Genomic DNA, 16,797 nt, shown 5'->3' on the forward strand with positions numbered 1-16,797 from the left:
CCGGAGGTAACAATTTACCATTATACATTGTTGTTAAACTCATATTTTTAATCTATTTTTATAGTTGTTAGCAATTGTCAGAAAAACTTTTTTTTTCGAATTCGGATAGAAAATTGTACCCCCGCCCTTGTACCGAATGGAATGTGACATTCTAATCAAACACCACCGAACCACTATTTCGGGCATGCCAGAAGCCACATTCCAAACGTCTGACACGAAAGATAGACATGTTGTTTTTTTTTGGGTCCCACTCTTCTGTTAGACTGTAGGTCGGTATTCATTCATTGAAACCAATCTCCAAAACAAGATAAGACACACCGGAGGCGTCCGCGTCTAGCATGTTGGAAGTGATTAAAATTGATCTAAGGTTTGTTTTTTTCTTCTTCCCTCTCTCTGCGCCGGTCTTCTTTGTTCATTATAGTGGTGTTTCGTGACGCCGCCCGTCGTCGAAATCATATTCGATTCATCGTCCTCTCGTTTTGGCGTGGTACCTACAAAGGCATAGGTCCAGCACCACCGGAAGTGATTAACCTTCCAAACGTTGACTGACCCAAAGCTGTCTTTTTTTTCGGAGTCCGTTCCAAAATTACCGGGTTCACTTAATTTGTGTCCCATTAACTATTGTGTAGGTATGATGTTGTTTATTTTGTGGGACGACATGGGTGTAATTTGACTTACCGGTGAGCCGATCCTTGACGGCTTGGTGAGCGAGGGCAGCCGGATGTAGCGGAGGCAGAGACCAGGTCAGCGGATTACAGGGACCTCGCTGGGGTGGCACTCGAAGCACGTGGCCCGCCGTCGGGTAGATCGGATAGCTGTACAGGGCACTGGCGGTGTACGGAAGGCCTCCGTTGGCCGTGATGTGATGGTTCTCGTTGCTCTTGGGACTGTCCCCGTCGCCGTCCGAGTGCTCCCCGGAATCGGTGGTCTCTCGTCGATGGTGGTGGTGGTGATCTTTGCCGGCACCGGCTAGACCGGAAGGACTCCGGCTGCTGTTGCTGCTATCGTAGGATTTCCCCAGAAGCCGGGATATGCTGAACGAGAGGGCTTCGTTTGGTGATCGCGTCGTCTGTCCGGTGGCCGTCTGATGGTGGTGGTGATCACTGGAACGAAGTGATTTTATTTTTTTATGTGTATTTGAAAATGTTGCAAATTTAGAAGTTCATATTTTAAACAGGAAGGTTTTCAAATCTGAAAATTAGTGATATCTCTTTGAAGGAATATGTGTTGTATTACCATGAATTTAAAAAAAAATCTCTTAACAGAACCATACAACGAAAAGCATAAAATATTCACTATCACTATAAACAAACATTCGAGCGATGAGTTTATTTTCATATTAGGCCCTTGGAGCCCAAGGGGTATAAATGCATAAAAGCTGGTTCCGAGAAAAAAACACTTAAACACGTTGTGTTTCATTCAATCCCATAGATATTTTTATTAACTTTTTTAATGAGTTTTATCTTAATAAATGAATACAAATTATTTAACACCATTTATAAAACACAACGCATATTTGATGTTAATTTAGGCGGCACACGTTCTATTTTTTTTTTTTTATTTGGCACTTATACCTCTTTGGCCCCAAACACATGCACTTATACCCCTTTTCCACCAATTCAATTCACTTATACCCCTTTGCCACCAACACATTTTCATATTTAGGTGATTTGACCTTGTTGTTATGATTAAGAAGACATAAAGATTTAGTAAGGTCAAAGGAAAGTCAAATAGTTTGTGTACATATTAATTTTTAGCTGTTTTGATGGGATATGTCGACCTGGTCATGTCAGGTTGGTTGAAGCCTTCAGGTTCTGCACAGTATCATTTGTGCATTTTCTGGGTGCTGCCTTCCAATTTTTCTCGAATTCTTTCTTGCTTTGAGAAACTATCCCTTCCTTCCTAAAGATCCTCTTCACAACCGCCCAATATCGTTCAATTGATCAGGGAACTAAACAATTTGGTGGATTGATGTTTTGCTCGACAAATTGGATGTTATTGCCTGAAAACCACTGCAGTACAGTCTTGGAGTAATGTGCAGATGCCAAATACGGCTAGAAGAGAGAGGGATACTGATGCTTTTTATAGAGGGGCAGCAATTTTTTCTAGGTGAATTATACTTTTTTATCGAGCTCAATTCAGGTGAACTTCACCTCGCTACGAGGTAAGATTTACTTTTTTTGGATTCACCTTTTTTCTCGGTGAATTGTACCTTTTTTCCAACCTCGATTCAGGTAAATTTTACCTCACTGTGAGGTGAGTTTCACCTCGAAGAGGTAGAAGTTACCTTTTTGGCTTTCACGAGCGTTCACCTTTGCTAACTCGGTAAATTTTAGCTTTTTATTATTTTCCGTGTAAGCTCTCTCGCATACTTTCAGGATGTACGAATAAGGAGGCATCCATAAATTACGTAACGCACCTAGAGGGGGGGGGGGGGGTAAAGCTCGAGCGTTACGAATTGTGACAATGGGGAGGGGGGTATGCTCATCGTTACGTAACGATTTTTCCTTAAAAATTTCAGTTTTCTTATTGCAGCTATTTTGATGTCATGCAATTTTTGCAGAATGATGAGCAGTTCAAAAACAGCCTTAAATTGAAAAAGGTTTTTAAAGATTCTGAGATATACTACTTGAAAATGTGTATTCAATATTCATGAAATAACCGTTGGAAAACCGAATATTAGGTACATTTATCCCAAATCAACCTCAAGACGGAAATTTGACTTTTTTGTCAATGGTTTAAAAAATGCAATCAAAATTCTGACGATTATTACTAAGTGCAGTATACTTTACATAACAAGTTATGCTACAGAACTAAATAAAGTAAACAAAATAGATCATCAGCACAGAGCTACTCGTAATTATACAATCAATTTATTTTATCAGAGAGTTATCATCAATGAGTATTAAGAAGCGATTTGGATAGATATAATTCCGTTTTGAAGAATGTTAAAAAAATTTTATGTTTAAATCTATTTTCGATCTTCAAAAATCAGTATTGATAAACATGAGAAGAATGGGGGGGGGGGAGGGTCAAAGCGTTACGATTTGTGACATTAGAGGGGGGAGTATAAAAAAGTGCATTTTTGTGTTACGTAATTTATGGATGTCGCCTAAGGTGTTGAATATTTTCTAATTTGTATAATTCTCATCGCTTAAGCCAGAAGTTGAAAATATGTATGTATATTACCTCCACTTTGGGAGGTAAATTCTGTTTTTTCGAGTTTTGAGCGATGATTCTGTAATGGATATAAAACGTATAACAAAGTTTGTTGCAAAATATTCCTACAAAATTGTTTGCTGGGCCTAAACTACAGTCCACTTTCTCAAACACAAAAGTTAACCTTAAAATATCAAAGACAACAACACAATTAAAACTTTGGCTAATAAAAAAAAATCAAAAACACGGCAAGATTACTTAATGTTTTTAAACTGAAAAACCAGCCCCCATAGGATATTAAATGTGCCCTGGCTAGACCCTGAGGACTCTGTGGAGAAGAGGGAAAGGAATATAAGTCACTTAAGTGACTCATGTTTACTTAACAAGTAGATGAAGAGATCTCTACGATCCACTCATGAACGTGGGGAGGTTTGTAACAGGTAATTAGGGAAGGTGCTAGGCAACATTGCGGGTGATGATTTCGTCCTACCGAAACTTGTAGCTTTACAATTAAGGCTGTTAAACAAAAATGTCAAATTTACTTTGAAATTACGTCAAGAAGACACAAACTTCTTCAAACTTCTTAAACATAGAGTAAAATTGAAAGAGCTCACCAGATATTCACGATAACGTCCCAAGCTTCCAAGGGTAACTTCCGGCCGTTTTAAAGATTTTGTAATTCCATCACCATACTCCCTTGTCCTGGTTAGCTGGCTCTTGTGCATCGGCGCTTCAATATCCTCTGATAAAAACATACGAATCCGTCTTTTCCTGTTTCAGTCCCAGGTTCAGTAAACAACTTTTTCTCGATCATTTTCAAATTTTCGAGGCATTTGCAGCAGCTTGACGAAAACACGTCACTTCATAACAACTGGTTGCTTCGATCCTATAGTTTATTATGAAACTCTTGAAAATTCAAGTGCGTAATGCTTAAAGAAATATTTTCCATTAATTCCGTTTGTGCATACATACATGTTCAAACAAACTTTACCACAATAGACTCACTCATTGGAACTGTTGGAATGCATTGCGATTAATGCAATCGGAGATTAATCAAAACAGCAATAATCTTTCCCCACAATTAATGCTACAAACCGTGCCCATCTTCTTGGTCGTTAGTTTGTTCGTTCATTTATCGTGACTATTGTTCGGAATAAATTGCTGTTTTAATTCCGTTCAGTGTTATCTGGGTGCACCCAGAACAAATAACTACTCGGCATGCAATGGATAGGGCTCGATTACCTCGGACTGAGGTGAGTACCCACCCACCACAGCGCCACCCTCCTCCATCTGCAGCGGTAGATTTCTCCCGGATCAAGACATACCATCACCGATGCTATCTACTGAAGATGATTAATATTTCATGAACCAAAACCCACCATCCGCCAGTCCTTCGGCGTGGTTTCCGAGAGCAAGGTTGAAACGAAACCGATTTTTCTTCTTTCAAGAAAATTTGGGATGAGATTTTCCGGCAAGAATATTACATTCTTGTGGAGTATAGAGAGGTTAATTGGGTGCTGTATGATTTTCTCTTGAAAGCTGGCATAAAGTGCGAATTTTTCATTCTTGGTACAACTCCCGAGAAGGAACACCTTATTACGTGTAAAGAAATCTTCAAAACCAAACGGAAGACTGATTTTGTTCCAACACAGCATCCCTTTACTCGGGCACATTTTTAAACTATCGTTTAGCCCCATAACTGAATAATTGATGAAGTACCTACATAGCAATATATCGTGGTGGAGTTCAGCGAAAGGGTTTAACAAATTAGTAGAACGATGTTTTACGAATTTGTAGAAAGATTAATTACATTCGAGTGTAATCTTGATACATAAATAAATCAACAATGCATCGCTTAGTGGAAAGGGGAAGCCGAACACTAAAGTATAGACCAGAAATAGTTGAATTTGAAACTCAAACATCGCTCGTTCAAATATTCCCAAAGTCGTGAAAAATGTGCTTGTCAGATGTGCCATAACGTTTTAAAGAAAACAATTTTCTAAGATTTCGATGACGTCTTGTTATGACGTTGACCCTATGAGTTCAGATGAAAATCAGAACAAAATTAACATGATTTCCTTCTTCATCATGTGTGTAACAAACTACTGTATAAATTTTGTCTGAATCATTTCTACATTTGTTTTTTTTTGTTTTGTAAAACCTCTGCAAATTCACCGTTTTTGGTCGGTTATTTTCGCAATTGTATGCTCGTTTTGCTTGGTGTTAAAAGGATTATTTGATCCTATATCATCAATATATTGCCGTTGAATCCCCAAACCGGAGTCTTCGTCAACATCAGCGACGACAACATTTCATGTTGACCAGACATCTATCAAACATCTTCCAATTGTCGGAACCAAACAAAAGAAAAGGTTCCCGATTACTGAGGTGTTTGGTGACTTTGTCATCGTCGTTGGTTGGCAAGGTTGCCAACGCGAAAACTTCGGATTTCAACTGCATTGACAATACTAAGATGTGTTCCCCGAAAATAACAATCGATATAGAAAAAACAATAGTTACCGAATCGCTAGCCCGTACCTAATGATATCCGAATCATCGCAGCAGGAGCTTCCGTTGCCATCCTCCAAGTCGATATCCTCCTCGTCCGAGCATCCGGCGGCGCTGTTGTACGACATCCGCGAGTGGTTCGAATCCGAATCGACGGCATCCACATTGATCTCCTGATCGTGGTCCAGATCGTCGTCGTCGTGCGCGGCACCGTTTGACGACATTATTGCTAGAGGCGGAATTTTGACGGTTTTTTTTTTTGTTGGTTTCCGCCTAACGGGTTTCGTTTATCACTTTCGAGAAAATGTTTCACAGATTGGGTTTTACTTTCATTAGGCTAACAACGGATTATTATTATTATGATCCGTCACAGTTGGCGTGGCACTTCAACTTTAACTAGAAACACAGCAAGCGGAAACGAGGTTTTCGCGAAAAGGTTATCGAACCCACAACGCCAAGTCAGCGAACCACAACTAGCACACTCACACTCGACAGCTGCTGCAACAAAGCAAAGATCTTACCGCGCACTTTTACCCCCAGATATCATCCGTCAAATGTGGAGATTTGTCATAAATCACTTGTTCAATTAAAAGCTCGTTAAGTTTTATCTGCTCCTAAGTAAAATCAGCTTATTATTTTATTTCTTTTTCGACTCGAAGAATCCAAAAACAAGCACTTGATTGACACTCAGCGACGGAACCGATATAGAATTAGCGAACCGCGAAACGTATCCCTACGACTCAATTCAAACGATCTGCTCCGTGCAGCTTCCACGCGATTGGCAATCTCAAACGGTACTAACTTGTCAGAAGTGGAAAGATTGTGCAACAACTGCCTCCGCCTGTCGTCGGAAACATCCCGTTTGGTCAGGCCGTTGAAAGAACTAGTTTCAAAAAGCTAAACACATCTCCCAATCAGCGGAGGCCACGCCTCCTCGTCGCTGTTAGCTGCAGGAAAACAACAAACACCACCACTGCTATGCTACGGTCGAATCGAAGCGGACTCGGGAAAATTGCATCGGTCGCTGATTGGCTGCCGGATCAGCACCAACACTGGCGCGCGCCCTATTGCTGCGTGTAAACAAAGCACGGTAGTACGTATAGATAAATTAAAAAGGGGCTACTTTTCCGCTAGCTAGTGTGTGTGTGTGTGCTCGTTTTCACAAGCACATTGTGAATGAGCGAATTATTCAAAACGATTTTCACGTTAACGAGGCAGTCTGGTTTTCTTTTAGTCGTTTGCTGTTGTAGGGTTATTTTCTTTTTATTGTGAACGAGACCATGAACTGCTTGCTTGATTCCAGTGACTGACTGTGGAGTATCGTGTAGAAAGGACTGCTTGCTGAAATTGAATACATTTTATTGTGATTTCTGCTTCGGATTCACACTGGGTGAGCTTTCACAGCAGCGGATGGGCAATAAGGATGAGAAGAAGGGGAGAGGGAGCGAGGGATAACTGTTGCCTTTCCCATCTGCTGCGCCTGTGTGTTGTATTGGATTCGATTTTCCTGATTGCTTTTATGCAATGTAGAAATGATTATGTTGCTGATTGCATTCGTTCGGCATTTAGCCGGAACGGTGCCGTTTAGCGATGAAAATGGGTAATGAATGAGGGAAAATGCGAGATTGTTTCACTTTGAGTTCAGCAATTTGGAGCCATGATTCTGGGTTAACGTTGGAATACAATTTTCAATTCAGTTGAATATTAGCCTTTTCTAAATAACGAAAATAAATAAGCATCGAACATATTAGTTATCAAAAGATCTCGTAGAAATTGCACAAGCAACCAGCACTTAGCTATTTTAATTTGAATTGAATGCCACTTTGGTACAAATCGATTATATTGTCCTTGAGCTTAACCAGTTGCTGTAGAAGCTCGAGGCGCATCTCTTGAAAAGCCCGCAGAGCTTACTGTGGTATTTTATCCCAGACTTCTACTAGACGGTGCTTCAGAACTTCCAAACCGACATCGGCGTTCTGTATACTGTAGACTGCAGAGTCCATAGGGCTCAGGTCAGCAAACTTATCCTCAAAAATTGTGCGGCTGAAACCGATATGGCGATGTGTCTACGGTTTAACGACTACCGTGGAACTAGCCCCGATACTTAAATTGGTTGATTTTCAACACTCCAGGATGTTCGTTGGGTCTTCACCAGGGAAGTACGCGTGACTAGTGTTTTTTTTTATTATTTTAAGAGGAGAAATCACCGTGAATTTGTTTTATGAAATGAATTTGCGGCTTTATCGGTGAGGGTTAAAGAGTTGAAATGAAAGACGGATAGAAGATCAACTCTTTAACCCTCACCGATAAAGCCGCAAATTCATTTCATAAAACAAATTCACGGTGATTTCTCCTCTTAAAATAATAAAAATAATTCGGCTATAAAAATCAATTACAAAACATCGTTCCGATAATCGAAAATAGTTAGGCCAAGATTTCTGACCGTTGACCGTATGCGACAACTCAATCCAGTTGGAACATCCGCACAAAACGAAAATAAGAAATCTACCTAGCCATCGATGGAACGATATCGCACAATAGAAGACTTAACAGAGCAACCACATGCTAAATTTTTTGTCCGTTCGGCACATGTGCACACTCACATGGCGGTCGAACCATCCATAATTAACTGTATCGAAAAATGTAGTGCCTTCTCTATTGGGTACTACTTCTTCAATAAAGTTAATTGATGCGGGACAAAGAATTTAGCATGTGGTCAAGCTTCTATTTCAAATGCTCTTCGCTCGTTTTTTTTTTTATTTTCATAGTTTTCCGTTTCACGACATGTGCATCTAGAACATAATTCCTAAAATTCAATTCGGTCCATGGCGACCGTTCTCCAATTTCTCGGACAACCCACATTCGCGAGATCACGCTCCACTTGATCTTACACTAACTCGTCCCGTTTCTACCGGATTTGTAGCGAACACCTGGTTTTTAGAACAGTCGTCTGGCATTCTCCAACATGTCCTGCTCAGCATATCCGCCCAGCCAGTTCTTCTGCACGCTGCCGAAAATTTCAAGTGTGCGCAGATCCTCCTCGAGCAACATCCATTTTTCGTGTCCGTAGAGAACAAATGTCAAATGAGCGTCGTGTACAGGTTACACTTAGTGCGAGCACTAGGTCTTCTCGACCACAGTTGCTTGTGGAGAAGTCCATAGTTATGGTCTGCGGTCACGAGTGAGCCGAGATAGAGAAAGTCTTAGACTGTCTCCAGCTCGACGCTGTCGATCGTGACCTTGTTATTACTGGACAAGCGGGCTTGGTTGGTCTTGGATCCGCTGGCCAGCATAAACTTCGTCTTGGACTTATTAATCATCAACCCAATCCTTCCTCCTTCGCGTTTCAGTTTGCGGTAGATCTCCTCCACCGCCTCAGATGATCTGCCGACTATGTCAATGTCGTCGGCAAAGCAGATAAGTTGACTGTATCTGTTGAAAATCGTGTATTGCGTTATCCGTATTTCGCTCACTGCTCGTCGAAAAAGTTCTTCGAAAGCCTCGTTAATCTTCATGCAGGATAGACCATCGCCTTGTCCAAGCCCCCTGCGCAATTCGAATGAACTCGACAATTCACCCGAAATCCGCACACAGTACTGCGTCCCATCCATCGGATGCTATACCCTCTGAGTTACCCTCTGAGTTACCCTTCCGACACCTTACCTCTAGGCTGGCTCGTTAGATTATTTAAGTGCAAAACCTCAAGTACCCGGCCCGGCATGTGTTCGTTCTAAGTTACTCGATAGAATCCGCTAAGATGAGTACATTTCCCCCTGCAATAATTCAGGAGCGCAATTGACCCCGAACATTCACCGAGTGAAACGGTACATACCGATTTCAGTCAAAAAGGTGGTCAAATCTTGGGAGTCCTTACTTAGTTCCAGGTGATAGTAAGCGCTGCGCAGGTAAGATCAAGTTTCGTGAAAATCTTAGCACCATGACTTTATTTTCATTTCATCCACTAAGGGGAGCCTAAACTAAGAGCCACTAAGCTTTATCTGTCGACTGCTTATTCACAACTAGCCTGAAGTCATTTTTGTCCTTCGGAACAGAGGACATGCCATTGATCCAGTTGAGTGCCTCAATAACTCGCTCAATTATACCTTGATTTTCCACTTCCTGTAGCCGCCATCTCATTATAATACGCATTTTTCTCATCGCAGTTGTTTACAGAAAGGCCTACCCTCAGCAGATTCATTCCTACAGCCGTTGACCGTTCACGCAAAGATCGCCTACCCTCACTGACGGCTAAGAAATCTATTTGCCCTATCGATTTAGAAGTTCCAACAGTTTCTACGGTTGCTTGAAATGCAAAATTGATCAACATAGGGTCACGGGTTGCGTAATTACGCAGCTCCTGAATTATTATATCTCCCGTGATCCCGTGTCAATCCCTGCTGATATTGTGTTCAAAATTTCCCAATCCGAACCTCCGATTATGTTAGCATTGGCCCCGTGTCGATCAGAAATAGAAAAGGACACGATTTTCCTGCCCCGGAAGTTTACCAGAACGTCATTTAATGATATGAAATTGACCTCCTGCAAAAAAAAAGTTGGAATGAACATACCTAACAAATAAACTTTATGCCCTTTAACCTATGGGTGAGCTAGCCTGCCCAGCACCACTGAGAACCCCCCTCATAACGCCTCAGGGTTAGCAAAATCCGCGAGATAGCTAGCGAAAGGAAAAACTGAGTCTTGAAGAGACGAACTTTCCACGCTTTATTGGCAATAGGTCGACAAACTACTGTGCCTTCCCCCACTTTCGAATAAATCCTTATGATGAGCTTTTTAACTCCTACCTCATTACTGTTGGTCTCACGAACTCCAAGAATGACACTTCCTGCTGAGCGACGGGTTGCTCAGCTCCCGGCTGTCAGCTGGACTCTAGCACTGCCGCCCTGACTTCCGGTTCATACTGCCGGCGTCCAAGCGGTTGAACAGGTCGTTGTCTACGGTCGCTTGGGGACACTCAGCTTTGGCGAGCAGCAATGACGGTGGTTTTCGGCAATTATCGGCCTGCAACTGCAAGTGCTTCTCGTCCTCCGAACAGCAAACTTCATACGAAACAAAGAAAAGGGGTCCTGTTGGAGCAATGGAATAGAAAGCAAGGTCATTAGGGTATCTTCCAACGGTACGGGTTCCGGGGGCGGCGGCCACTTCTCACCTGGTCGTATGATAAACCTTTTAACACGGGTTCTATCCGACAATGTGGTTCACAATCACATTCAAATAACGCGACTGGTATGATGTGTAGTGTTCCTATGTTTCTTGTGAAGTGATCGCTCTAAGTAAAGGGCATTGCCCCCGGAACCGGGATACGGCCCCATCCTGGGATTACGCCCCATTGCGCTACTTGTGAAGCCCACCTATTTAGCCTGTTAAGAGCAGCTCCATCTATTGTTCACCATCGTGCTCGTTCGTCTACGGAGCTATTTCATGTTTGTTGTGCCGATGATGTATGGTACGGTTCGCCTCCTCTCCCCGCCAGCACTTCCTTTGCACATTTTCATATCGACCTTGGGCTTCTAAAACACTCACCGGTTACATTACTTCAGTTCAACTTTGCTATATTTATCTTCTTATGTAAACTTATTACATCATACCTGCTCATTATTATCGAAGCGTTAATCACACTTCTCTAGTATATTTATGTTCCAAACGAGTTCAGTCGGAAGTCGCCGACGAGGTCTGTGTGGGACATTAGTGTGCGTGTGTCGTATGAGGGATGTGTTGCACATCCACACAGTTGCCTTAATCAGTTTGGTCAGCTTCCCGGAAAAGCCGTTCTTGTCCATGATTTTCCATAGCTCGTCACGGTCGATCGTGTCGTATGCGGTTTTGAAGTCGATGGGAAGAAGGTGCGTAGGGACTTGGTGTTCACGACATTTTTGCAGGATTTGCCGTAGTGTGAAGATCTGGTCCGTCATCGGCCGTCCCTCCGTAAAGCCGGCCTGATGACTTCTCTTCATCTATCACTCTTCTACACTCCTCGTCGAACCAGTCGTTCCGCCGTGTTCATTCAATATGCCTGATGACGTTCTCCGCAACGCTGTTGATGGCTGTCTGCATGGTATCCCAACATTCCTCGAGAGGGACTCCGTCAAGCTCGCCCTCTGCCGGCAGCGTTGTTTCGAGCGATTAGGTCGCAGGGCTTCAATGGTGCGATATTCAACTGAGAAGGGCGTCGTTTTCGTATGTTATTCACTACGAAGAGTTTTGGGCGCATTTTCACCATCACCAGATAGTGGTCGGACTCGATGCCGGCGGGCTTCGACAGGATCTGACGTCGATGATGTCCGAGAAGTGCGGGCTATCTATCAAAATGTGGTCGATCTTAGATTGCATTTGTTACGGTGATCTCGAGGTGTACTCGTGTGAGAATTGGTGCTGAAAAAGGCTTTTCGTTTGGAGGCCGCAAAATCTATAAGTCTAAGGTCGTTTTCGTTTGTCAACTGATGTCTTCTCCTAGCCGACCTGAGCTTTGAAATCCCCAATGACGATCTTGATATCATGTTTTGGGCAGCGGTCGTATTCACGTTCGGGCTACTCGTAGAATTCTTCTTTGTCGTCACCGGTACTTTCAAGGCTGTTGCACGTTGATGATGCTGATGTTGATGAACCGGCTCTTGATCCTAAACCGGCATGATTTCCACCACTATATAAAAGCTGTTACAAGCTCGTGTGTGTTGCCGCAGCTCTGGTAGATGGTATATTGAATATCTCGAAACGTTCGTACCGTTGAGCTTTTCCAGCATACCTCCTGCAGCGCTACGATGTCGAATTAGCGGGTCTTCAATTAGTTGGAGAGCACGTGGATACTGCCTATGAAATTTAAAGATCGGCAGTTCAATGTTCCAAGTTTCCAATCGCTTGTCCCTTTTCGTAGCGTGGGTCTTTGCAAGAATGCCTAATGCAAGAATGCCGCTAAAAGACCGAGCAGGTCAGTTATTGACCGATCGAACAGATCAGCTCAAACGATGGACTGAGCACTTCGAACAACTCTTCCGAGTCACGAATAGCGATGGCCAACAGAATCTGCAGCTCGAAGCGCCAACAGTAAGTCGCATAAATGGCGTCAACTCGGAAGCGCCTTCGCTGGCTGAAATAGAAGCAGCAATCAAAAACATGAAATCCAACAAAGCACCTGGGATCGATTGCATCCCTGCTGAAATGCTGAAAGCCGACCCTGCCCTATAAGCACAAATGTTGCACCGTCTTTTCGCTGACATCTGGGATACTGCAACATTCCCGGCCGACTGGATGCAGGGTATCCTCGTAAAGGTCCCGAAGAAAGGAGACCTGACAGAGTGCGGTAACTGGCGAGGCATAACGTTGATCTGTACAACCCTCAAAGTACTCTGCAAAGTGATTCTGAACAGGATCTAGGAGAAAATAGACGCTACACTCCGACGGCAACAAGCTGGATTCCGATCTCGACGATCATGTGTGGACCACATCACAACGCTACGAATCATACTGGAACAAATCAACGAATTCCAGGACTCTCTTCTGCTGGTGTTCGTTGATTTCGAAAAAGCATTCGACCGACTTAACCATGAAAACATCTGGGCGGCTCTAAGGCGACGAGGGGTCCCAGAGAAACTAGTCCATCTCATCGAAGCACAGTATGAGGCATTTTCGTGCAAGATCTTGCACGACGGTGTCTTGTCCGAATCAATCCCGGTAACTGGTGGAGTGAGACTAGGATGTATTCTATCACCGCTACTTTTTCTAATCGTAATGGATGAGATTCTGATTGGATCGATTGACTGTGCACCGAACCGAGGATTGCCGTGGAATCCTTCAACAATGGAGCAACTGAACGACCTTGACCTGGCTGACGATATTGTTTTGCTTGCCCAAACACAACCAGATATGCAGAGCAAACTCGACGACCTCACCGAAAGTTCCAAGGCAGCAGGTCTCAAAGTCAATGTCGGAAAGACCAAGTCGATGGAGATCAACACAGGAAATCCCTCCAGTTTCATGGTAGCTGGGCAACAAGTTGAGAAAGTGGAGTGCTTCCAGTATCTTGGTAGCCAGATTACGCCTGATGGTGGTACCAGAAAAGACATCGAAACACGGATCAGAAAGGCCCGATTTGCGTTTGCGAGTCTCCGAAACATCTGGCGGTCACGCCAGATCTCTCTACGAACAAAAATCCGAATCTTCAACTCAAACGTCAAATCCGTATTGCTGTACGGGTGCGAAACTTGGTGCACATATGCGGTAACGACTCGAAAACTGCAAGTATTTGTAAACCGCTGCCTGCGGAATATCATCCGCGCTTGGTGGCCTGGCAACTGGATCTCGAATGAGGAACTACATCGCCGGTGTCATCAAAAGGCGCTAGAAATCGAGATTCGGGAACGTAAGTGGAGATGGATTGGGCACACGCTGCGAAGAGATGAAAACGAGATTTGCAGAGAGGCGCTAGATTGGAATCCAGAAGGTCATCGAAGAAGAGGCAGACCCAGAAATTCGTGGCGGCGAAGCCTAGCCGCTGAAATCCGAACTGTCGACGAGAATCTTGACTGGGACCAGGTGAAGACGCTGGCTCCGGATCGTCAACAGTGGAGGTCTTTTACCATGGCCCTATGCACTGGAGGATCGGCGCGGGATCATTGAGTAAGTAAGTAAGGTCTTTGCCGAGTTCAATCCGAAAATTCTTTTGAGTTGTTTGTTGCTTGTGTTTTTGTAAGTCACGGGCTCGCAAGGCAGGCAGTTAACCTAACTATCTGGCAGGAGGACCGTCGTGATGTTGCTGTTTTGAGTCCCGAACATGTTACCGGTTGAGCGTTTTGCCCCTTACCACCTTCCTAGAAACACTCAGGAAAAGCGAACGAAGGTGTGAACGCACCCCACGTTGCGAAGCTTTGATAATCCTGAATGTAGGCATGCGACATATGGAGACATGAAACGAAACATTAGCACGAATTTTAGTTAAAATAAATATGTGTCGCTTAATGTTAAACTATTTAGTCTTGAATCAAATAACGTATTGAATGAATTAATTGAGCAAATAAAAATATTGTAAATAAATAATTAGGTTCAGCTAGCTAGGTGCTCCCAACGGTCACTTTAAATTACATGCAGGCAAATCTCACAACACGTACAGAAACATAAGACAAAACAAGGAACAAACTAAAAGGTTTTTCATTGGAAAATGTTGGACACAGGTAAAATGTAAGGTTGGACACACTAACAGAAAAGGCTAAAAAGAACAAAAAAAAAAAAAAAAGGAAAAAACTAAGGTCTGCCGGCCAATGCATGTATCTGACTAAGTCTTTCCAGGCTCGTACCTCGGTCAGTGCAGTTCAGATAAGTGCATATAAAGTTATTTGACCAGTCAGTGGAAAGATTATTGTGAAGATTGATATCACGAAGAAATCAGGTACCAAACGAGATAAAGTTTGATCCTTACGCCGTGCTAATGGACCATTTTTCCTAGGACGCATTTAATTAACTTGCTCAAATTCGACCCAAGCCGGGTTAAGCCAGGTGTGTGAAGGTGCTTCAGCCATCTTGTCGGGAAGCAACCAAGCAGTGCGGGATTAGCTCAATCGAGCCACAAAGCAGCCAAGCCAAACCCCATCCGAACTAACCGCAGGTGCAGCCCACAGTAGGTTGAGTTAAGGTTAGGTTCGGCCATCTGCAGTTTCATTGATCCACCAGGCCAGCCATCCAACACCTACTCGGCCACCTGATCGTCCACGTGATCGCCAAATTGTCCACCGTTTGTCCAGCCAAGCAACCCAGCCATCAACCACCATCGTCCACCATCGTTGAAGCAGCGTTCCAGTCGGCTTACACTTAACATCACACAACACAACACAACAGTAAGTTTATAACAATATACATATTAAAAATTGAAAGACCGGTGTTTGATTGCGATCCAGTGGAGTCCTTGCTTTGCCCAAGACCGCCCTCGAAGGCCTCCGTTGCCGTCGAGAGCCAGTCAAGTCGCCGAAAAAGAGGCCGATGTAGTGCCCACCCCGGATCAGTTCTCGTGGCTTTAGACCAAGAACTGGGGGGATTGCTCTTTGGTCGAGGTCCCTCCGACTTAGACAGTATTAAACACCAACACTCCGCACATCGCCCCTGGCATGGAGAACAGACGCGTACGGAGCCCAAATTTAGACATTTAATTCTAATATGTATAAAAAATTAGTTGAATTCTATTTGTAAAAAAAATAATAAGAGAATTTGTAATAAATTCTATTTAGTTTTCGCCTGACTTCCTTAAGAATTAGAGTAAAGTTTTTAGGAAAATTATGAATTATTATCGACTTTCAGATTTTATAATATTATCATTTGTTTTTTAATTTCAAGATTCTAGAAAAAAGAGGGCTTGTGGTATAGCTCAGTTTGCAAGTCAGTTGCCTCCTGAGCCGATTACCGCGAGTTGGAGCCCAAGAGTATACACCGAACACAGTTGTACCGGATAAGTTTTTCTATAACTGTCCGCCAATTGCAACGTTGATATAAAGTCGCGAACGGCATAAATATGGAAAACGACTATTATCGACATTATTCTTGAAAAAGATTTTTCAATGCCTTCGATTTGAAAACAGAGTGTAATGTAACAGTGATGAATCTTTAGAGCTGCGATTGAATAAATTAGGCCAACGTGGTCGATGATGTTTCTTATTGTAATGTAACATTGCCCCATCAACGGAAACCACAAGCTACCCAAAGTCACTGAATTGCCATCATTGAAGTTAAGAATATCGGATAATTTTTCAATCACGATTACTGATTGGATTCGTTGTTTTTCCACCTTCAAGGCTCGCTCGAGATAGTTGTAAGACTTGATTACAAAGTAACTTTTGGCCCGGCCTATGATTAGGAACGCAGCCGTGCAGGACTTTTGATGAGCATATTTTTCTTTTTCGTTCCCGCTGTCTGTCGGTAATGTAGGGTAAAACTGTACAAAACGCACCAGCTAAGGATAATTGCTATTTATAGCGATACCAATCATTTAAGAACCAAATTGAAAGTTGACGACGATTCAAGGATGAAAGTTACGTTTTATCGAAAAGAAAAAATATGATAAAAACTCGATTTTGACTATGTTTTTGTAAAAAAACTAAAACAGCCAGAAAACAAACCGCGGGGTAGAACGCC

At 43.0% G+C, this 16,797-nt stretch overlaps 1 protein-coding gene across 3 annotated transcripts in view; it reads right to left on the minus strand.

Moving 5' to 3' along the window:
• Nucleotides 1-6,497, minus strand: part of LOC129740609 (T-cell leukemia homeobox protein 3) — a 70,797-nt gene extending 64,300 nt beyond the window's left edge. For 2 of the 3 annotated variants that reach the window (XM_055732329.1, XM_055732322.1), the window contains exons 1-2: nt 5,680-6,497; nt 679-1,103 (exon numbers count right to left, since the gene is read on the minus strand). In XM_055732329.1, the coding sequence (XP_055588304.1) occupies nt 679-1,103; nt 5,680-5,891 (637 nt within the window). In that variant the 5' untranslated portion in view covers nt 5,892-6,497. The remainder of the gene's footprint in view (nt 1-678; nt 1,104-5,679) is intronic. The other variant, XM_055732337.1, reaches the window with a different exon arrangement.
• Nucleotides 6,498-16,797: the final 10,300 nt, after the last annotated feature.

The sequence above is a fragment of the Uranotaenia lowii genome, chromosome 1, assembly GCF_029784155.1.
Source record: "Uranotaenia lowii strain MFRU-FL chromosome 1, ASM2978415v1, whole genome shotgun sequence".
NCBI classification, from domain to species: domain Eukaryota; kingdom Metazoa; phylum Arthropoda; class Insecta; order Diptera; family Culicidae; genus Uranotaenia; species Uranotaenia lowii.